The sequence below is a fragment of the Pteropus alecto genome, unplaced genomic scaffold (genome assembly GCF_000325575.1).
Source record: "Pteropus alecto unplaced genomic scaffold, ASM32557v1 scaffold280, whole genome shotgun sequence".
NCBI classification, from domain to species: Eukaryota; Metazoa; Chordata; class Mammalia; order Chiroptera; family Pteropodidae; genus Pteropus; species Pteropus alecto.
In genome coordinates, this window is record NW_006430057.1 from 1,227,584 (window position 1) to 1,252,098 (window position 24,515).

A 24,515-nucleotide genomic window follows, 5' to 3' on the forward strand; every position below is an offset into this window, starting at 1 on the left:
AGACCTGAAAAATCAATTTACGGAACGGAAATAAACATTGTCATGAGATTTTCCAAAATATGTCGTCACATTCTGACTATAGCATTTTCTTCCGAATTTAGCAACTCTGCTGTCTGTTTCTCAACAGCCACTTGATCGAAAAGTACATAATGGAAAGTGTTTTCTTGAGGATGCACAAGTATTTTAAAGTGTTAGTTTGATTTCTTTCCCCCAAAATCAAGATGTGGTAACAGAAAGACATAAAAAACAAACCCTTCGCAGAAAGCTGCTGTTCATTTACCTTTAAATATTTAATGAGCTCTCCTGGAACTTCTTTTGAGCCTGACTGAATCAGCTGGCAATGATGGAAGAATTTGTGCACATGTAGATCCTGGAAAACAGATGGGTGCAACCATATGAAATTTGATTCATTACTCTCAAATGCAGGCTCACTCCCTCCCCCTCCTCCTCCATCTTGCAAACCTATTTATTTGGGTATTCTAATGCCCAGACTCAGCAGCTGCAGCTACCAACACATGTGTTCATGCCCTACAGGCCTCTTGACCGTCACACAGAGCAGCAAGACCAGGTAAATTCAAGATGTACCTGAGCACACTGAGTAAGCTGCAACTTATGCCCAACTAGTCAACATTCATTTAATTCCTTTTCTGACTTGTAGTGTAGTCTCTGAAGTCGGGCTGCTTCTACATTTTAATAAAATGAGCAGGAACAGAGGTCTGTACTGGCAGGTAATGAAAAGATAGCAGCAGGAGGATACCAGAACAATAGTCTCAGGCATTCAGTGCACTTCATAGACAAATGAGTCCAGCTGTCCTCTATGGAATCTATATACACTGATCTTGCAGACAGCATGAACTCTATCAGGAGCTGGAATAGTGAAAATTGGATTTTGATCTGCTTCCTCTAATTATTACTTGTGTGATTTTGGGTAAATCATCTAACCGGACTGAGTCTCAGTTTCTTCATCTATAAAATGGGTGCAGTGGGCAGGGAGAAGTGAGAAGGACTGTGGGAGGCCACACCAAGGAGCATGGACTTCACCTTCTCTATCTGTGATTTTCCAAACTGGGCTTGAGGTTTCCCACAGACATTTGATTGTAAATTCATGGGTGCTGAGGCTAAGAGTCAACTGTAGCAGCTAGCCACCCATGCACGATCTACTGACTTCAAATTTCTGTGTTCAGCTCTAGTCTAACCAGGAGAAAAACACCAGACAAATTCCAATAGAGGAACATCTATTGGAATGTCTATAACGTTATTACTAATGAGAAAGACTTTCAGGCCACTTCTCTAAGGCTGGAGAAATCAAATAGTCTATTTTAATTAAGAAATATACTTGAGTATTAAAAGTGGCAAAATTCAGTTGATGCAACTTACTTGAGTGTAAATAGTAGACTCTAAGTGGCTTTTAATCTTCAGCAAAGGCTTTGCACCATCTACCCACTTTATATCCACATTAGACTGCTGTGAAGAGAAAATACATACATGAGTTTCTATAGCATAGCAATGGATAGATGAGCAACATATTACACCTTTATGGATTTCAAGATTTTTTCCCCCAGAAACAAATGTGTTAGTTTCACACAAAGGGAATTATTGGAGAAAATAACCTGCCTTTAGAATAAATGTATCCTAGATCATTTTGAATTTCCAATCCTTTGCTGACTGATAGTTTTATAAATTACAATAAAAATCAACTACAACATAAATGAATATTTAAAATGATGCACAAAGTCCAAGCCCCATTATTTTAACTTGTTATTAGAATCAAGACATGAGGCTACTTTATCAGACTATTATAAAGGTTTCTAATCACTTGCTTTTCATACTTTCCTTTGTGATGAACCAGCACCATTCCTCAGGCCACACCTTGAGCTGCTATCAACTAGACCAAACTATCAACTAGGCCAAAGAATTGTACTTTTTCAACATTTCATCATGATTATTTGAACAAATGCTGATATTTTCCTACCCTTCTTGATTCTTCATCATTCAAGTTCAAGTAGCCTGGGGGAAGATTGGCTGAAACTGGCAGCTGCTGCTCAAATGTGATGATTCTGCCATCCTTCAGCAAAGGTACCCAGGCAAAGCCAACTGCCAAGACAATAATCAACCATGAGAGACGAAATCAGAAATACTATTAACTACACAAATGTCTAACTGCTAGGGAGCGGGACATGGTGGTGATATTTCTGAGGATGTGCATGAGCAGTCCAGGTGTTGGGCATCTGAGTACTGGGAAAGAAACCATGAGTTCGGGTCACTTCCTAATCTCAGCCTAGCCACTAACAGGTTACTCTGTTTCCTTGACTATAAGAATGGGAACAACAAAAATAAAAATAATAAAAATGGGAACAATACATAGCCTTTCCATCTAATAAAATTATTGAGAGACCAAAGTAGGATAATGTAAAACACTTTAAAATTTGAAAAGTGTGTCAATATCATTATCTTTACACTTTTGGGAATAACTTCGGGTAGACTTAGTTTTTAAAGATTCAGATCTCTCTCATCCATCCTTACTAAGAGTGCAGTCCCATACCTGAGCCTATGTCAGATAGTAATCGCCAGGGTCCAAAATTTCTTATAGGAACTCTAAGGTAAGAACTATGGAAGATTAAGGTCACAAGTCAAATTCGCATTCCACATTTACACAAAGCTGTATTTGGTTGGGCAGTTTTCTTGATTACAGAGGAAGAGGTGTTGTAGGAGAATGTAGTCAGGGCACAGTGTTTACAGATGAATCCACTGAGATCTCCACCATCTCTTGACAGTTCTATCCAAAAGAGCCTTTAGGCTTTCTGTTAGAAAACTCATCACGTTCTGGCTAAAAAAGCCAGAACCATCTGTGTCCATATTTCCATTATAGAGATTACTCTAGCATTCAAGTGTTTAAACTCAGCCGTGGGGCGGCGGGTGCAGGGGCGGTGCGGGGAAGCTTGCTCTGGACTAAGTTTTGGCGTATGAGAAGGGGTATTGGCTGGAAAGCACTTTTTAAAGCCATTGCTTTCTGATTCTTTAAAATTCTTTGCATGAGTGTGTGTGTGTATGTGTTTATACTGTGAACAAAGAAGTCAACACAAATCTGGTTAGAATGTTTTCATTCATGTATGTAATTTGGCAAGTTCTTTAATTCTTAAAAGAATACTAATTATGTTTTCTCTTAGACTAAATGGTTTTCTCAGACTCTGAGAACTTGCCTAAAGGGCATGTTTACTAGTACAAGTTCAGAAATGGTTTACCAGACCTCTTCTTTTATACGAGGCACAGGAAAGTAACATGAGCAGAAGAGCCATTCAAAAGGACTCTGTCAAAGTAGTTAAACTGAAATTTAGACAAATGACCAAAGGTTTCCAGCTCAGAAAATAGGAAAATGAAAAGAAAATACATTTCTTATTCTTAGGCAACATTTTCTCCTCAAAGAGATTTCTGAGATATAATTCAGATACAATTCAAAATATACAATGGTTTTTTTTATTATATTCACAAAGCTGTGCATTCATTGCCACTATCTAATTCTAGATAATCTAATCCAAGAGACTCCATACCCCTTAGAAGTCACTCCCTATCTCCCTTTTCCCCCAGTCCCTGACCACCACTAATCTACATTGTGTCTTGATGAAATTGCTCAGGCAAGATTTTTGCATTGTGAATTCATCACAGCATGGCCAAGTGTGTCTTTCTCAGTCAAAACTCATATAGAGCACTTGGAAGATGTAAAGGTACAATGTCAAGCACAAGCCATCTGGCTCAAAGGTGTGAAGCCAATTCAAGGATGGACAGTTAAAAGTGATGAGTGGCACATCAAATAATCGTCTCATGCTGCACTGAGCATCTTGTCTACTTCTGTCTAGGATTTGGATAAAGAAATAGGAATTGGTCTTTCCGGAGGTACACTGTCATGGATTCTCATTGTTCTGCCAGATTTCTTCTCAAACCTCAAGGTCTCTGTCCTGAACAAACTATAGTTTCTATGGGGATACAGAACAAGATCACACTATCCACAAATAGAACTTCCTAATATTCCATTCTGCCGCTGGCTGGACAGACATCACTCAGATGTCTCACTAACACCTCAAACTCAACATCAGTCCAAAATTGACCACTCTCACTCCCAATTCTGTCACATGGCAATACCGTTGACTCTTGAACAACATGAGGGTTAGGGGCACCAACTGCCCACACAGTTGAAAATCTGTGTATATTTAAATTGGTCCTCTGCATACACTGATTCCCAACCTCCAGTTGACCTTTGAACAACACGGGTTTGAACTGAGCAGGTCAGCTGAAAAAAATCCACAATTAAGTGGACCCACGTAATTGGAACCCATATTATTCAAGGGTCAACTGCACCTTCTTTTCAGTTTTGCAACTTCAGCACTAACACTGAATCATCTCTCTAGTAGCCAATCATTTTCCAGGTCCAATATATTCTTCTTCTGCAATTCCTGTTTTCTCCATCCCCCTGCTACTACCATTGTGCACTCCTCTTTCTTTCCTGGACTTTTGAAATATCCCCCAACTGCTGTGTCTTCCTTCCTTCTTCCTGCTCCAACTCACCTTACTCATTACCTTGTGGCCTGATTGGAATCCCTGCAAAATAGCCCTTACTGGTATTTATAATCCTTCAATAATTCCATATTGGTGACAAAATAAAATAAAATATACGGCCTGGCATTCAGGGCTTTCCACGATCTGACATCTCCTTTTCAATGTCCTATGATTCCCCTCCCAGCACCCTGTGCTTCCGTCGTATTGAACTAGTTGTAATTCCCTGCCCATACTCCTCAATACTCTGCCTCTGTACTCAGGACAAACTGTTGCTTTATCCTGAAACCCTCTACCTTCCCGTCATCACTGCATTATCATACTCTACCCAACCCCTTAAGGCCTTACCCAAACACCATCTCCTCCTGGAAGCCTTCCCTGATTCCCAGCCACTTGTCCCTACACCAGTGGAAATAATAACTCTCTCTTCTCTGAGATCACATAGCACTACTTTCCTGATAACCACTACTTTCAGTCATGTATTATAGTTGTCTACATAGGTCTATGTTCCCCACCACACTAGATCATATGCTCGCTGAAGATGAGATCTATGCTTGACTCTCCACTGTATTCTCCATAGTACCTATTACAACATCTTGCATATAATACGCAGACATATTTTGCTAAATGAATGACTAAATGGATGAATTTAGGATTGATCCAGGTTAGTTTGGATCAAAATCCTAGGGCATGCTGACATTTATATTGTGGGTGACACTGCGCATGTTCATAGGGACTTGTATGTTTCCTCATCAATGCTTCCTGTTGGTTTATCTAAAGCCTTGCTGGATGAGACCAGGACATGTTTTTTCACTACCCACGCTTATTCGAATTCATTAAATCTGTTCTCTTATTAGAACCAGGCAGCCCCCAATATCCCACAAAAATGCCCCTAGCCCTCTTCCTCATTGAACAGAACTGGAAAATTCTGGTTCCTGGGCTATTCTACATAAAAGAAATAATAAAAATACAGCATGGCAATATGAGTCTCTCTCTGAGGAAGGCACTGTTACTTATGTTGCTTATGATAGTCCAGGCACAATGGCAAGCATTTGGTCATTTGATAGAAATGATGATAAAAGTAGCATATAATTCATTTTTTACCAATAAACTTTTAAACTCAGAAATGGATTTATTGGTGGGAGGAAAGTATGGTCTGTGGCTTAATGAAAAGAGGCTATATTATAGACAATTTCCATCTCAAATAGCTAAAGAGAGACATTAAAAGCACACACATACCTGGAATTTCAACTGTGTCCTGCTTTTTGGTTGTTCCCTTTGTGTTAATTTCACAACTTACATGATAAAAAGTAAAAAGCAAATGATGTTTTTGATGCAAGTGAATGGGAAGCTCAACTTTAATCTGAAATGATAACAAGATTACATGTAGAATTGTTTTGTTTTAATGATCAAGCTGGACTGTCAGTCCTTTAGTCAGTTTCATCATACTTTTCCAATGACATACTTTTCTGAATGATAGGCCAAGTAGTCAAATATATATTATTTAAATGCACTCTAAATGCTTTCCTAGTCAGTTTGTTTGACAACAATATTCTGGGTTGTGAGGACTGATTTACTACTTTTACAGGAAAATCCAGGGGATTCTCCTGCATTCGTCTTCACAGCAGGATTTTCTAAAATACTGGAGGAAAAACTACATTCTCACAGTCCAGGGATGCTCTGTAATTCAATCTGAGTCAGTGAATGCAGTCTAAAATGGGCACTGAATTTGACAGGTTACCTTTTTCTAAGTTGCTGCTCTCCTTTGCATGAAAAAAAAATTAAGTTGTGCAAATAAAAGTGCAAAAAGTCACTACAGTATTATGGTATCCGCAAATTACAGTTCATACGAATTTCTTTAAAAAGAAAACACAACTTTATCCTTGAATAAAGAAATAATTGTTATCAGTGACACATGGATTTCATTCTAAAAATTAATACTTTTAATATAAACATCTCAAGTAATTTTCCAATCAGAACTCAATGGAATGTTTGTAATGCCTCTTGGAAGTGTATGAGAAACAAATCACAGATCTAATTGATTTAATGCACATGCATGTATCTGCACAGGAACACATGCAAACACATGTGTGTGCATGCACACATGCTTTCCTGGTCAATATATAGTAAATGACTGAAAAGCCTGTTTATTTCTGGTATCCTAAAGATAATATGAATTACGTACTACATGATCAAGTTTTCTGTAGTGACTGGTATTGGTTATATAGGGGGACACGTTGAACAGCTTGGTGAGGGACATCTGGCCTAATTATCATTCACACATGGCATTGTTCTGATGTTATAACTAATTTCTGTTGTAGGTATATTTCACCACAGAACATGCCTATTCACAGCATTCAGACCATCTGGGTATCTAATGCTCTGCTGTACATATAAATACGGTCATAGTCCTTCCCTGGGTGGCAAAAATGCAAGGCCACTATCCTCCTCCCTGTCTACTGTGAAACTAGGGGCACTGGATTGAGAAAGAGATAGGTGAGGTTTAAGGCTGGAGTAGAAGGCCTCCACACGACTGCAGGTGGACCTGCGGAACATTGTGACAGCAGGAAAGGATGGTTCCAGATAAAGATAGGAATGGAAATATGAGGTCCGAGAAGCAGAAACAGCACAGTTTCTGGCCTGGGATACACAGCCAGGTGCCATGAAGACATGTGGGAATCAAAACCAGTCTGCAGATTTGAATAAATCAGATACATACAAATGGGAAGAGGCTGGGACAGAGACACTAAGAGAGCCACCAGGAAGTACACAGAGACATAGAGACAGAGAAGTGGGAAGAAGGAAAGAGGCGAAGACTGGGTCTGAGGAAAGGAACGCATAGACCGAGAGATCGTGCCACTCAACATTGCACAGAGGCATTTAGTGCAGCCAGTGGGACTCTGGTGGCCCAACCATGCTGTTGTCTCTTGAAGCATTTCACTTACAGAGAGGCTGCACCTTCCCACACAGAATTACAGGAACTAGCTAGAAGGAACTAGACTCAGAAAGGGGAAGTAACTTGATCAAAGGCGCAGAGACAGTTGTTGTGAAAGCTAGGGCAAACAGAATCCTAGTCCCAGTTTGGTGATTGTTTCCTACATTATTACTTCACGCTAGAGCCCTTCAATTAGTGGGCAAATCTTCCACTGTCATCAAAGGGCAGCAAGCAGGCAATGGCCCTTTATTTTGATATTACATTTTCTATTTTCAAGGAATAAAAACAGTCAGGGATTGAAAGTACAGATAAAATGAAGGACACATCTCAAAGAGAAATAGAAGAGCAACCATTGTTTTATAAACATTAGAATAATGTATTTTACCTCATCATAGAACTCAGGATTTTGGTTGTGATGTGAAACAACAACATAAGCATTTGTGGTGAAAACAGACCCTGCAGGTTTTCCATAAATACACTGCAAAAGAAAGAAACAAAGTCACCACTCTCAACACAGGTCTTCAAATATGATGCTAAGGAACCACATACAGTTACAGGCATCTGCGAGCACCTGGCCATGGCCAAGCCCACCCGGCTCTCACCATGAGCTTATAAATTCCAAATCATTTACAGTCACTCGATATCATCCTCAGACATTGCCTAACTTGGCTGCGTGGATGCTACTGAATTTCGGGTCATCAAAGAAATGCAAATCCAAACTAATTGACAGTAAGAAGTCAAACACAGCTAATCATTTTGGAAGGGAAAAACTCTCAATCCTGGCCTGGAAAGCTTACTTTTCTCTTGCTATTTCCATTTCTTAATATGTGAAGTTCCCATTCAGCCAGTCAGCAACATTTACTGAATGCTTGTTGTGCAGTAGGCAAGGTGAGGAGTTACAACAACAACAACAACAACAACAAAAAACAGCAGATACATTCCTAGCCTAAAGGAATTAAAAAGTAAGCTACAGAAAATTTACTGTTCTCTCAGTTTATGAACCACATTTTAAAAGTCACTGGCTTTCCGTTATACCAATAAAATAAATTTAAGGCTTTCAATGATTCCATAGAAAGATTCGATTTCATTTCTAGTGTGAGTTTTCACTTCCATAGGCCTAATAAGCTCAAGGATGAATATGGAGTAAGCATGCCAGAGTACTAATTGCCTTACTCTGTTACTTCAGAGCTGGCCTCCAGGCCAGCTAAAAAATGAAATTGAAACTCCATGTGAGCACAGAGCCATTTTCAGGAACTGCTGAGAGGTAACCTAAGAATCTTAAAGTATACAAAAGGATATTGCATGGGATATTACAGTTATTCTCATCTGCACTGAGGGGAGAATCAGAGAAAACAAGCTTAATTTGAGCCAGCTAATACTTAATTTAACTTAGGTTTCTCTGTGGAAAAAAAATTTCTTCAAAAGTAGGGACTATTAAACACTCAAAGACTTAGGGGCATTCTAGCCTCTTAGGTGGTTTGAGTGGAAGGCTAGCCACCCATCTGTCTGATTTAGGCTCAAGCTAGAGAACTGGGAAGCCAGATAAACACTCTGTGACAGTAAAATGTTCCAACTTCTCTTTCAGGCCTCAGATTAATGGGCTAAAAAGTAAAAACCAGCTATAAAGAGTGAAAAGGTAAAGGCACTGTGAAGTCACAGGTATTTAAGGATCGCTGTATCAGATACTGAGATACTGAGATGCTGCTTTTCATAGATCACTAATCCAACTTTAGAGGCACCATTTGGCCAGTCACAGAGTAGAAGTCATATCTCAGATCAAAGGAGTCATGCTGTGCTTCTGTTAGCTCAAAGCCCGTTCAGGTTTCAAAAAGAAAGGTTTTTATTCTCTCCTGATGGTACTATTATAAACCGTCAGGTCATAGGAGAAAATGACCTTGTGCTTGGGCATCAGTGAATGCAAAATCAAAGTGGAGCAAAGGCAAAATTCTGGTATATGAAGCTTACCCATTTTTAAAGTTCCTACCTTATTTTGTTGTTTCTTAATATTTAACTAATCCTTACAGCTAAGTGTAAGAGTAGGAAAAAATATTACATTTGTCACTTTAGCACATTTCATTTGGATGTTTAAAGAAATTAAACTTAGCATATGAAAGTATTAACATCTCTAGTTCTACCAAAAATTCTATCTCTACTAAAATGCTTATCAGTATGATAAACGAACCTTTAGAGCTCTGGCATCACTTTCATCTGAATCCCGGAATTCCACACAGACCGCAATGTTCCTTGCCTAAAATGATTAATCACTCAAAATGAGTCACGGAATGAGAAAATTATAAATAAAATTTCATACTCCAAAATGTATATAGTTTACACTATTTACCTTGGCAAATGTTTTCTGGCTGTCGTATTTTAATTGCAAGGGATATACATACAGATGGTTTTTGTAAATAGTAAATGGATAACAATATTTTGTCATTTCTGGAACAAACTCTTCAACCTCCACAGTAATATTCTGACAATTCTTTTTGAAAGGCTTCAGGGGCACATATGAAGAAGTAATACAATCTATAGGCAAAAAAAAAAAGACAAAGATAATACAATTTAACAACCATTAACACATTCCTACATTTGTAAAATATACATTGATTGTGTTCTCAAGGAAGGATTTCAAAAAGAGAATCTTTAGTGATTGACAAAATGTCATACAACCACTTTAAAGAGCCCAAAAGGACAAGATGGGGTAGTCTGATGCTGGTTTCAGTGGAATCCTTCAAATCAGACATGGATTGCTATTTCAATCTCAGTGTAGATTAGACTGATTTGCCAAATATAACACATCATAATTTTGGCAAATTTAAACTCTACAAAGAAATTCATTACATTTTTCCTCCTGTGGCAGCAATTTCACTTTCACTGCAAATTTTAATTGGTATCAGGGAAATAACAGAAAATTTATGCCTCCAATTATCTCATGGCTAAAAACTTTTAAAAAGTTAACTTGGTGCAGGTACAAATTTTCACCTACGAAATAATGGCAGCCTTTTGAATCTACAGACCTGATGATGTGTTATCAATGATAAATTCAATACTCTTGAGCATGAAAACTCAAAGCCTTTGAGAAATGTAGCAGTGTATGTTTTTGAAGTAGCCACTGTGGTAAAGATTATTCATATACTTAAGGAGCTCTAAGACTGCTTTTCCTTGCTGCAGAGCCATACTGACAGAAGGAAGACCCAGGGAGAGTCAGACATGAGGACACAGTATATGTTTTGGGTGGGGTTTTCTCTGATTATAGTGATACTTACAATAAAATATCAGGAGTAAAGATACACAGACACAAGTAATCATTCTTCTGGTCTTCTTTCTCTGTATACTTTATATAATACAAAAATCCTACTATGTATAGAAATTTATTACCCTTTTTGGCATTTTATCTCATGTCTTATTCCGTGAATGCTTTATAAACATTTTTTATGGTTTCATAAAATTTCATGACACCGTTGTACCATAATTGCCTAATCACTAACTATAACAGTGTTGGACTCTTTCATTGTCTCCAATTTTCCTTCAATATAAACAACACTACAAAGAACATCTTTATGTGTAAACTGTCTAGATTTCAAATTATTTCTTTAGGAAAACATAATCCATTGTACTCTTAAATGCTTTCAAATGTAAATTGCTACTCCCCTGCTTACAACCCTTTAGTGACTTCTCATTGCACTTGGAATAAAATCTAATCTTTTAAGGAGGTACCATGGCCTACACAATTCCTTGCATAACATGACCCTTTCTACTTCTACTTCATCTTCTATCTCCCACGTTCCCGTCACATGCCACACGAGAGCCACAGTGGCTTTACGTTCATACAAACCAAGCTGTCTCCCACCTCAAGGTCTTTACATATGCAATGCTCTCAATGGGGGCTGTATAGTCCCAACCACTGTCTACATGGTGGGGTTTCCTTGGCCACAAATTTTTTAAAATTTTTATATTTTTATTATTTTTTCAATTACAGTTGACATACAATATTATATTATGTGTACAACATAGTGATTAGACTTTATATAATTTATGAAGTGATCGCCCTGATAAATCCAGTACCCATATGACACCATACACAGTTATTACAATATTATTGACTATATTTCTCATGCTATATCCTATATCCCATGACTATTTTGTAACTACCAATTTGTACCTCTTAATCCCCCCTCTCTTCACCCTTCCCTCCATACCCCAATCTGACAACCATCAAAATACTCTCTGTATCTATGAGCTTGTTTCTCTTTGTTTGTTTGTTTATCCTGTTCTCTAGATTCCACATATGACATTTGTCTTTCTCGGACTTACTCCACTCAGTACAATACCCTCCAGGTCTATCTACGTTGTGGCAGATGGCAAGGTTTCATTTGTTTTTATGGCTCAGTAATATTCCATTGCATATATATACCATATCTTCTTTATCCATTCATCCACTGATGGATACCCAGGATGCCTCGGTATCTTGGCTATTGTAAACAATGCTGCAATGAATATGTGAAGTTATATGTCCCTTTAAAGTAGTATTTTGGGTTTCTTTGGATAAATATCTAAAAGTGGGATAACTGTGTCCTTCTTTGTCTCTTGTTATAGCCATTGTTTTAAAGTCTATTTTATCTGGCATAAATACTGCTATCTCGGCTTTTTATTTTCATGAAACATCTTTTTTTATCCCTTTACTTTCAGTCTATTTCGATTTGAAGTGAGTCTCTCATAGGCAGCATATGTAAGGGTCTTCTTCTCTTATCAGTTCAACCACCATAACTTTTGATTGGAGCATTTAATCCATTTACACTTAAAGTAATTGTTGATAGATATGTAGTCATTGCCATTTTATTATTTAAATATTTTTATCTTTTATTTCCTTTTTCTTCTTTTAAAAAAGCCCCTCCAACATTTCCTGTAGTACTGGCTTGGTAGTGATGAACTCCTTTAGCTTTTTCTTGTCTAGGAAACTTTATCTGTCCTTTGATTTTAAATGATAGCTTTGCTGGGCAGAGTAATCTTGGTTGTAGGCCCTTGATTTTCAACACTTTGAATATATCTTGACGATTCCTTCTGGCCTGAAAAGTTTCTGTTGAGAAATCAGCTGACAGTCTTATGGGAGCTCCCTTGTAGGTATTTTGTTTTTCTCTTGCTGTTTTTAAGATAAGTCTTTAACCTCTGGGATTTTAATTATCATATGTCTTAGTGTAGGCCTCTTTGGGTTCATCTTGTTTGGGACTCTGCACTTTCCAGTGGAGGAGCTACTGTTCAGGGGCTGACCCTACAGAGCAGGATTCATTTTAGCAGGGCTCTGGTGTCTGCCCTGTCTGCCCTTTGGGCATGCCGTCCTCACATGTGACCCTGGGTGGTACTCTGGCTCAGAGAGAAGCCAGCCATTGGGTGTGCAGGCTGGGGTCTCTTGGGAGGGGGCCTGCTGCAGGGGCTGTGCCCTGCCTGGGACCACCTGGCATGAGCCACCAAGCAATCTGCAGATGGCCACCACCCATGCTGGGCTTGGATGTGGCTTGAGAGGCCAAGCTGCAAACTGAGGCCAGCTACTGCTAGTGCCGGAGTTGGGGCTGCTCAGCAACAGGTACAGTGTACCCTGAGGCCAGATGCTGCTTGTTCTGGTTTTGTGAACCTTTAAGAGATTTTAGGAAAATTTGCAGCATGAGCCAAGAGAGGCCATTTATATGGAAAAGTCACTGGAAGCAGTTTGAGTGGGCCCACAAGTTGGAAGTGCGAGGTCTCAGGAAATCACCAGGGCAGGGCAGGTCTCAACAAAGAAACAATGGCCTCTGCCAATACTTCTGTCTGGGAGAAAGCTGCCCCTCCAGCCTTTGCCCTGAAGCCAGACAATTCGGTTCCTCTCCACATGTCCCTGGCACCTCCTGAGCTGCTGCACCAGAGCTGGAGCTCAGAATGAGTCCATTGGCAATTAAGTCTGCACGTGGGCCCCGTGAAAGGAATTTATGTGACTCCAGAGGCCCTTCATCTCAGCCACAATCTCCTCTGGTTTTCAGTGCCAGAAGTATGGGAACTTCTTTTCCTGGCTCTGGAATCCTGGGCTGGGGAACCTGGTGTTGGGCCAGGACTCCTTGCTCTTCTGAGAGGACCTCCACAGCCAAGATATTTCTCCCAATTTTCAATTGCCACATGCAGGTGGGAGACCAGCTTGTTCTGCATCTCTGCTCCTCCTACCAGTTTGAGATGGTCTCTTCTATATGTCCCCTGTTATAGGACTTCTGTTCAGCTAGACTCCAGGCGACTCCCAATGATGGCCGTTCTGTAGTTTAGTTGTAATTCTGATGTGGTTGTGAAAGGAGGCGAGCACAGTGTTTATCTACTCTGATATCTTGACCGGAAGCCCCCTCGTCCACACTTTTTAAAGCATCCCACCCCAATCACAGACTGAAATTAGTTACTCATTTGTTTTCTTATTTTTTGTCTATCGCTCCCTCTAGACTTTAATTTCCATAATTTTAAAGCACGTGGTAGGTATTCAATAATTGTTTACTCAATAAATTCTTATTCAGTGAATAAATGGATAGACAGAATCTCAGAATTAGAATGCCTTAGTTATGGACTTCTATAGATGACTATTAACAAATTGCACTCCGGCTTGTGATAGGTGATGGTGCCTGGCCAAAACGTAGCCAGTGTCACTTTAAACAGTTTTGTAAAGCTGACAGATGAGCAAAGGCATCTTGCTGTTTTAATTTCATTAGTAGCATTAAAATGATTGAACATTTTTCAAATATGTACTAGCCACTTCATTTCCTGCAAAGTGTCTTTTGTGTTTTCTGTCTATTTTTCTCTTGGGATCTTAGATCCTCATCTGTAGACAATAAAAGAACTTTTTGATGAAACTTATCCAAGGCAAAAGGCAGTAGAAAGTGACCAGGACACATTCACAACACATTATATATTTAACAGCACCTGATAAACTTTCTGTAACTATTCACCACCATATGTACCAGGTTGAGTTAGTGTCCCCCCAAAATTCATGTGCACCAGAATTTCAGAATGTGACCTTATTTGGAAACAGGGTCTTTGCAAGATGAAATTAGTTAAGATGAGGTCATACTGGATTAGGGGTGGGCCCTAAATCTAATGACCGGTGCTCTTAGGTAAGGGAAGATAGCCATGTGATGATAGAGGCAGAGACTGGAGTGATACAGCTACAAGCCAAAGTCTGCCAAGGATTGCCAGGAGTCAGCAGAAGCTACAAACATGCAAGGAATGATTCTTCCTTAGAGCATTGTACTCGTGAATGCTTGTGAACATAAACCTTGATTTTAACTTCTAGCCTCCAAAACCATGAAAGAATAAATTTCCCTCATCTTAAGCCACCCAGTTTGCAATACTTTCTTACAGCAGCCCTAAAAACTAATACACCATGTAAACTTCAAGAAAAATATAGAAAATATAAAACACTGAGATTCAGATATAGTCCTTAAGGCTTATTTGCAGTATATGAATTCTTACTTGATAAATCCACAGGAACACATTCTATGGTGATGTTTAGGTGCCCAGGAATAATCTGCAATTTGGTCTTCTCTGGCCTAGGTATAAAATAAGAATATTTTATACTTAAAAATTATGATTACTAAATGCACTGGTTACCCTGTATGCAAACTTAAATTTTCTTTCTTTTTTTCAAACTTAAATTATTAAGCATTCAGTTTCTCTCATATATGGCTCACATTCATCATTTTAATTATAATTCATCTATTATATTGCTTTATTGAAATAACTCCACACACTTACTTCTTGTATTCTGAGAGGAACTTGAGAATGTCTTCATTTGAAAGCTTGCTACTGTCTTGTTTATACAAAGGAGAAAATCTCCCATCCAGATCCAGAGAGCCTTGAATATCTTTGAAAATTGGTCTAAAATAGCAACAGAAGGTTTTTTTTTTTTTTTTAATCTACAGGATTGATAAACAATGATAAAATTAGTGAAACTACTTTGGAAAATAATTTGGCAGTTTCTCAGGAAATTAAGCATACACCTACTCTATGATCCTACCATTCCACATAGTACATGAATGTTCCTAGCAGATTTATTTGTTATAGCCCCAAACTGGAAACAACTCAGATATTCACCCACAAGTGAACAGATAAACAAATAGTGGTGTATTCATACAATGGACTACTACTCAACATGAACAACTGATACATACCACAATATGGATGAATCTCAAAAAAAAACAGACTGAACAGAAGAAATCAAATGCAAGGGTGCATGATTCCACTTATATGAAGGTCTAGAATAGATCAAAGTCATGTATAATTATAACAATTAGACTGGTGGTTGCTTGTGTGGGGATGAGATGGCTGACTAGACAGAAATGTGTGGAAATTTTCTGGAGTGATTTACATGTTCTCTATCTTGGATGGGGTGGTAGTTACATGACTGTATATGTTTGTGAAAATTCGTCAAGTTGGACATGTAAAATGAGCACATTTTCATCAAAGGTAAAGTGTAACTCAAAGTTGATAACACTTAAATTAGATCTTTAAGATCAATTTATAGAGTTTATAATACATGTAGAGTTTCCAATATGAATTTGAATTATTCCTTCACCCCCTCCCATTTTTAAGCAGCTATTTTACTGCAAAAAAAAATGGGAAATAATGTGTAAGTATCCAACAAACTAAAAGCAGCGATAGCCAGAAACATAATTTCTCTGATAGAACTTCTGCAGATGCGGTTATAGGCATTAACCACTGTTCCTACTTTTAAGCATACCTCCTTTATTTTCAGTAAACAGGCGTTTATCATACATCTTTTGAATACTCCAGCCAAGTCTCTAGAGTGAGTTCCTGCCACTGCTGACAACTAAAATAATTCAGGAAGGAAAAAAATAGCATAATTCCTCATCAGAACTGGGCATCAAAGCTTCTAATTTTGAAGATTTTAAAATTAATCTTTCTACTGGCAAAACAGCATGAAGCAGCTACTGCTATGGCAGTATGCCACAGTGGTCTAGAGTAGGCTCAGATCCCTGCTCACAGACATGCTGTGTAAACCTGGGTAAGATTTTTTTTTCTTTTTTTACTTTTGCGCCTCAATTTTCTCATCTCAAAAATGGGGATAATAGTACCCACCTCTTAAGAAAGTATACATTAAGCACTTAGACCACCACCTTGTACAGAGTTAGCACTCAGCGACTATAAATAATAACAGCAGCAGCAGCAGCAGCAATTGACTTTTCAGGCTGGAGCATCACTAAGTATGCTTATATTTACAAGCCACATTTCACCTTTAATGCCTAAATATACTGCCCTCTACCACTCTGCAATTTACCTATCCTTGGCTATCATGTTGTACTATTCTGTAGAACAAAGACAATGTGCTTTTTCATTTACCAACATACAATGCATTTTGAGACCTTCTAAAAAATTAAATGATTATAAAGTGACAGAAGAGTTAATTAACTTAGACTCTCCTACCCTTATGCTATTCCCCAGCACCTACTGGACATAATTGAATTATTCAGAACATGGTGCTCTTTCCCCAGAACTTCTAGTGAGCTGTACTGGCTGTACCACAAACAAGCCAATGAACCTGTACTTCAAAGGTGAGATAAGTAAGGAACACATTTTAAATCATCGCTGTATATAGACTCGCAAGTTTGGGTGAAAAACATGTAATCTACCATAAGATATGTGGTATAGAGATAACACACTTCCAAATTCACTACCTCTGAGGGGTTTGCCGAATCTGTCAGCAGAAAGCAAGAAAATCTACATTAATTACATACTTGCACTGAACAACTACATTCTTTGCCTTCTCATTTTTTGTTTTCCAGAATTACTCTGTGATAGTTTTTCAAAGCATAAACCCAGCCAATTCTGAAATAGTGGGTATACTACATGTACATAATTCACTACAATTTCTGGTTTTCTGGAAAAAAAAACTTCTATCACTTTAGTAAATAAGTTCTGCTTTAAAACGCAATAAAATTAAATGTGTCAGTCACATCAGTAACCCAAGCCAAAGAAAATTTCCCTGAAGCAAGACATATGAAGAAATGGAAGAGTCTTCAATGCACGGCAAATTCTAAGAGAAAAAAAATTTAAATTTTGTTATGGACTGAATGATTGTATCCACCAAAAGCTCATATATTGAAATGCAATCCCCAAGATGATTGTATCAGAAAGTGGTACCTTTGGGAGTTGATTAGGTCATAAAGGTGGAGCCCTCATGATAGAGATTAGTACCCTAATTAAGAGGCGAGAGAGCTTGTCAGTCTTCTTTCCACCATGTGAGGGCACAAAGAGAAGTCAGTTGTCTCCAACCTGGAAGAGAGTCCTGACCAGAACCCAACCATACTAGCATCCTAATCTCGGGACTTGTAGTCTCAAGAATTGTGAGAAATGCCTGTCATTTAAGCCACATGCTCGTTGTCTACAGTAATTTGTTAGAGCAGCTTAAAGGAACTAAGCCACATCCCAGATGACCCAAGATATAACTGGCTTGTCAGAAACAGACTGCTAAATGCTGCTGGTAAGGACAACAGCTCTCAATTTAACATGTAAGCATGAGCAGAAGGGTCAGGATTATATATGTACAAACCTGGCAGCCCAGGCAAAGGGCATTCTGTATTGTCCAAGGCGGCTGCACACTTGCTTAGCTGTCCTGTACACCTTCTGGGCTGTCTAAGGGTCAAAAATAAGAAGATGGGCTCAGATTTGTTCAAACTACCAGGGACTCACAGGAAAAATAGTTTCCCGAACTTACTGATATAAAACATCAAAATCTGGGGGGAAAAATATATAGTAGCTACAAATAAACCACAACACAAATTGGCTACCTGAATTCTAACACTAAACTGGTATTCCTTAAAGGTTTTATGTTTTCCCATTAACAGAGCCTTCATCAAGATATGCAAAGACAAATAGACATAGGGCATGTTTTGGACTAAATTTTAAATCTTTTTAATGTGCATTTCCCTTCACACATGAGCAGGCAGCCACTGATCATGCTTTGGAGAAGTTTGTTCTGGATATAGTTGATCTTTTTACTCTCAAGATAAAAGCCAAATGACCAAGAGTCAATGCAATTAGTTTGGTGTGGGCAGGAACCTCTGTATGCACAGGCACTGGGAGATGACAAAGGAGATTAACTGCCTATAGAATCTCAACAGGCTGAGAAATGCTGGCTGCATGCTTATCTCTAGAGATAGTAAATGTTAAAGGCTTTTATCTATAACCTTGAGACTTTTTTTCCTTCACAAATTAGTCACATGTCTCCTCAGCATCTTCCAGGTCATAAACGCTATTCAGATACACAACTAAATACCACATACAGCAGATGGACTCTTCATATATACTCAGTAGCTGGAGACCTGCTTATGAACTGTGCTATGAATGCTTTCCCTCTCTGGGCCTCGGTTTTCTCATGAAAGCAGAGGGTTCAATCAATAATTTCCATAAGTTTAGATTTCAGGGTCTAGAAATTTGAGTGTACATGGGTTGCCGACTTTTAATGTTGCCATTTAAAGATATGAAACAGTAAAAACAATCCCTACCACTTACTATACTAACACTTCATGAAAGATAAGTGTTACATTTACAAAGTAGGAAGGGCAAAAATCTCAGATTAAAGGATAGCCTTTTGAATTGAATACATTTAACTTCATGAACTGCTCACTATCTTGTCTTTCTTTTCTCACTTCATCGTCATAAAGGAGTGAATTTGAGTATAGACTGGCATTTGGGAACTGTAGGACTGGATCATCTTTTCTCCTCTCAGCTCTGACATTCTAGGGCTGTCTGTAGAGCTGAGAGTAAAAAAAAGGGTGGCTATTGTCAAGGATAGAGTGTCAATGAGCAGATGTTGCTGAAAACCTTTAACTTTTATTTTGATAAGCCAGCAGAAATCAGATTGTCATGTAAACTGAACATAAATGAAAAGGGAAAAAAGTCATCAAGCTTTAGCATGCATACTCACTTAGTATATAATATTTTCAGAATATTCTGCATGCTGAGAAAGTTTGTTTTTTGTTTTTTGTGTGTGTTTTTTTTTTTTTAAGAGTCACGGACAATCCCATTTAGAATATCAGTAAAAGGCAAATTCGACATTAAGCTGACATGTTCACAAACAATCTTTACAAATACCTTTGCTGGATCTGAATTTTTGATGTAGGGCTCTGCACAGTGCGTAATGTTTCCCTGGAGCACCTTTTCAATTCGAGCAACAAGAAAAATTTCAGGATGTGGATTCGTCACTGAGAAAATTCCCTGGAAGAAAATGACTTCCATTAGACGTTTTTTTTTAATGAGATCTCATACATTCAGTTGTTTGATTAATGATTCCTAGTAGTATGTTTAGCATAGACTGTTGATAGTCAACATAGGATCATGTCCAGGACCCTGGAAATAGATAGCATTTGCTTTCATACAGTTTTCCAAGTTCCTGATATTTCTTTCAAAATAGATTTTCTATTTTGTCATGAACTTCATATTTATTAGTCCCCAAAGTGCAGGTGTCACCCTCCCTGCTTAGCCTCTTGGGTCTGGCTGTATTTGCAAGTTGCACTCTTGGACCTAATTAATACAATGTGTACTGTTTGGCTTAATTGGCATGTGATAAAATAGTATGCATCTCAAGTGAAACTGGATAAGCATTTTTAAATGTAGCTGCATGTAACTCCAGAGCAATTCACTCACAATTAATACTAATTGCAGCTAAGAGGAGGAAAATATGTTACTGCTCTGCATAACAGTTTTCAAACTGTGTAACATAAAAACTAAATCATCCTATAGAAAACATTCCTTTGTGGCAGGTAGAGTTCTGGGGCTTTCAAGGTAAAGGCAGGGGACAGAGGATCCAAACCCCATTTTGTTCCTATGAGCTTTAAGGGTACTAATAGATGCAACCAAAGTTACAGTTTTCTTTAAATGCATATGGAACAACCATGCCATCCCCTATCTAGCTCAGCTCCTTCCAAATATACCTTCCAAATAGCTTGAGAGTTGATTATGTGTTTAAAGGAGCACCACACAAAGGAATTCGCGTGGAAAAATCCATCACTGGGACTCTACCAAGTTTTGTTTTTTCTACTTGATATATTACCAACTGTGTTAAGATAGTGCTTTCCAGTTTTCAAAGCATTTCCGACACATTATCTTACTTGCTCCAGATAGAAAACTCTCTGAGGTAGACAGGGCAGAAGAGAAAACTGAGTGTAAAACAAAAAGAAATTCCGTCCACAGTCCAACAGCTTATAATGATCCCTGGTAATGGCTGATCTGGATTTGAATCACCAAGTAGCAAGCATGAACGAAGTGGTTAAAAACTGCTCAGGAGCAAACTTCCTGGGTTCAAATTCTGGCTCCACCATTTATGGGTTCAGGCAAGTCACATCCTCTCTACATCTTAGGTTTCTCATCTATGAAATGGGAATGATGATAGTTCTAGTTACTGCTTAAATTTCTTATATGGATTAAATGAAGTCATGTACCTTAGGTATCTGGTTATTACTAGAGTGGCCCAAAGCATTTCAAGGTCACAGAACAGGATTTCTGGTACTGCCAGGAACATGCTGCTCAAGCTATGAGATGCAGCTGACAGACTGCCTTGAGTATAATCTCAAGCTTACTGATTGTGACATAAGTGTGCTAGATGATTTTCATGCATTTTCTCATTTAGTTTTCATAAAAACCCTCAAAGCAAGCACTATGATATACACATTTTAAAGACTAAGAAATTGAGGCTTAGAGAGGTTTATGCAGCAATTAAGTGGGCAAAAAAGATTGTAGCCAGGGCTTCCAGACTATATGCCCTATGCTTTACTGCCTCTCAGCCTTGAGGCCCATGCAGCCAATATCTCACTCAATGAGGCTGGATGAGAACAGTAATACTGATTACCGCCAAAGCTAATGTCCACTGAGCACCTAAGGTTCCCCATTCTCCGTACTCTCGGCATTTCCACACACTGATGTCAGCAATGAGTATTATAATTTGAAACGATTTGTAATTGATAAGAGCAAGCTGCTTTTACTTGTTTATCTGTGATCGCTATTACTGCTGCCCCTACTAGCAGCCACATGGTACTGAGCAAACACAGTAGGCCTGGTCCAGTGCCAAAGTGCTTTCCAGGATGGCACGCCTTGTGTGAGCCTCTCAACGGTCCTGGGATGCAGGTACTAACGTTACCTCCAGTTGACAAACAAGGATGCTAGGGCAGAGAGATGTTCATTTTTTAACTAAACAGGAATTTCAGTGTATGGGAATACTCTTTAAAGCTGTTTTGCCTTTGTCCAACCAGCTTCTAGCCTTGCCCTGTCCCCCAAATGCAAAAGGTAGCCAGAGAAACCTCAGGAAGCCTGAATGGGCTGGGAGTCTGGCCCTTTAGGACGAGGCCTCTGGCCCAGCCCTCCCTTCTCACCAACAAAGTGTGGATGTCACACAGGGTGACTCTTATCTACTTCAATTCTCCCTCCTTCAAAAGAATGGGTCAGGCCCCACCCAGTTCCTAATAACTTATATAGTCCCCTAGGGCATGGCAAGGCATGCTGTGGTAGGGAGTTCTGCACCCTTTCACCAGCTCAACAACTGCTTCCCCCAGCAGAGCCACAAGGAGTCAGACCCTCAAGGAGTCAGTAGCACCCCTACAATCGCAACTCAACCTTGGCAAACGTAGGAGATTGAGCTCTGTCAGGGCATCTGGGAAGGAACTGCCAGGAGGCTGAGAGGGAAGTGACTGGTCACAGTGACCATTTGCTGTCAGGGTGGCAAAACTACTCGATGGACCCAACTTCTTCCATTTCCTACAGTCATTCTGTTGCTCCTCAGGAAGCTACTGTAGAGAAAGACTCCGAGGAACAAATGCAGAGGGCCTAGAATGTCCCCCAAACACCTACCATCCACCTAGCCCTGGAAGCTGCCTCTTCCTATAAATAATGGCACCACTTGAATAGCCTTGCTCGAAAAAACCGGGCTGCCACACAGACCTTTCTGGGAGTACTGGGGAACTGGGCTGCTTCCCTCTGGGTGACAAAAAAATGGTACAACATAGGGGTAAACACCTGGGCTTTTTAGGGAGCCTGCTAGACTTAGGTTCAGGTCTTGTTCCTCATCTTATTAGCTCTGTGATCTTGAGCAAACCACTTGACTGCTCTGTGCCTCACTTTCCTCATGTGTAAAATAGGGATAGTAATAGTATCTACCTACTTTCAATCTCTCTCTTACATAGTACTGCTTCCTACTCTGAAACAAGAAGAAGTTGAGAAAAAGACTTCTTCAAAATAAAATGTTCGAATATTTTAAGTAAACAACCACTTTCCTGGTATCTTTAGCTGATTTGAAAAAGGATACAAATAAAGCCATTTGAGGTCACTGCCCATCATTCCCACCTGTCCTGCTCTCATCTATTTCTTTGAGGCCTCTCTCAAGTCCTATATCTTCTGTAAAGTCTTTTAAATTAACTCTCGACAACTGACCCTTCCTCACATTCCAAACTCTTGTAGTACCATTATGTTATATACTTTACCATTTACCACTTAATTACATTCTGCCTAATACTGTTGATTTGAGTTTTTTTCAAACTGACCTAGGTTCAAATTCTGCCAGCACCACTACTGGCAAAGTAATGGTGGACAGCTTACTTAATCTCCCTGAACTGCAATTTTCTCATCTGCAAAACAGCAATGATTATACTATTTCACAAGAACATGATGATTCCATGAGATACCAGAAGAAAATTCTGGCATAGAATAGATATTCAAAAAATGTTGATTTTCTTCGTGACCTTAATTAAAAGTGGGATGATGCCTGAAACCACAAATTTAAACTTCTTGCATTGAACATACAGCTGAGTACATTGAAATAATATGGTCAATATGTAATTGGCTTAAAATAACTTATTTGATATTGTGTGGTAAATTGTAAGCATTAGTCAATAGCAGGTTCTCAAAAATTTATAACACTGAACTTGCTCAATCTCTCTTTTAGAAGTACAGGCCATTGTAGTGGAATATTCACATATGTGAAAACTAGTCTTGGGTAACAAACTAAGGGGCCATAAGAGAACAAGGGACAGCGTAGGGGAAAGCTACCACAGATCGCATCTATAGCCTAAAGAGGGTAGTGACAGCACATGTAGTCTTCCACTGCCATTTGGCAATTTCTATCAATGAGCATAACCTTTGATCCTGATAATCCCAATGTTTGGAAATTATTCTAAGGAGAAGATGATTAAACAAATGAGCTAACATGTATGCACAAGGATGTTCAATGCATTGTTATTTATTATATCCAAAAGTTAGAAATATCTTAATTAGCTAAATCAATGGAATACCATATTAGCCTTTAATAAGAATGCAACTGATCCAGAAATATTGATATAGAATGACAAACATGTTAAATGAATACAGTGCGTATAAACAGTAGGAATATGATACACATTACATATACTCTTATATAAACTGTCTGTGTTTGTACAAACACAACAAAGATGTCTAGAAAGATGTTCACCAAAATGTTAATAGTTGTCATCTATGGGTGGTGATTTTTACTTTCTTCTTTATACTTTTTGTATTGTCTGAATTTTCTACATAATAATGTATATATATTTATAATCAGAGAAAAAAGAACATTTTTATGTTGGGAAAAAATAAATCTCCTTACAATTTGAGCTCCTTTGTTCTTATGCCTCTTTCTACTTTAATTCTATGCCACATTCATTTCCTTTCAGTTGCAAAAGTCTAGAAGACAATCAATTCTGCTCTGCTTAACCTCATAGCTGCCAGTCTGGTCAGAGGTCAAAATGCCAGTGAACTCAGGCTCTTTCTAAAGGGGATTCCTTGCACCAGATAGGACAGAAGAGAATAGCATTACAGCTGAGACATAAGCAGTTCCCTCCCACTGCTTTTCATCCAGAACTCCTTGTATAAAGAGCCTTTATGCTCCATTAAAACTACTTAATCATAATGGAAATGGGAATTAGGGATGGAAGGTTATTGTAGGGTCAATTTTTTTCTTAAAACAAGCCTTTCAGGCACCTAATGCCTTGCTCAGAAGTATGCACAT

General features: G+C 38.7%; 1 protein-coding gene across 6 annotated transcripts in view; it reads right to left on the reverse strand.

Moving 5' to 3' along the window:
• Positions 1-24,515, reverse strand: part of DOCK11 (dedicator of cytokinesis 11) — a 137,000-nt gene that overhangs the window by 81,054 nt on the left and 31,431 nt on the right. For 5 of the 6 annotated variants that reach the window (XM_025046153.1, XM_025046149.1, XM_006904709.3 and 2 more), the window contains exons 12-22: positions 19,601-19,723; positions 18,057-18,139; positions 15,242-15,364; positions 14,960-15,036; positions 9,825-10,009; positions 9,666-9,731; positions 7,869-7,961; positions 5,788-5,911; positions 1,973-2,094; positions 1,378-1,464; positions 281-370 (exon numbers count right to left, since the gene is read on the reverse strand). In XM_025046153.1, coding sequence (XP_024901921.1) covers positions 281-370; positions 1,378-1,464; positions 1,973-2,094; positions 5,788-5,911; positions 7,869-7,961; positions 9,666-9,731; positions 9,825-10,009; positions 14,960-15,036; positions 15,242-15,364; positions 18,057-18,139; positions 19,601-19,723 — 1,173 coding nt within the window. The remainder of the gene's footprint in view (positions 1-280; positions 371-1,377; positions 1,465-1,972; positions 2,095-5,787; positions 5,912-7,868; positions 7,962-9,665; positions 9,732-9,824; positions 10,010-14,959; positions 15,037-15,241; positions 15,365-18,056; positions 18,140-19,600; positions 19,724-24,515) is intronic. The other variant, XM_015589404.2, reaches the window with a different exon arrangement.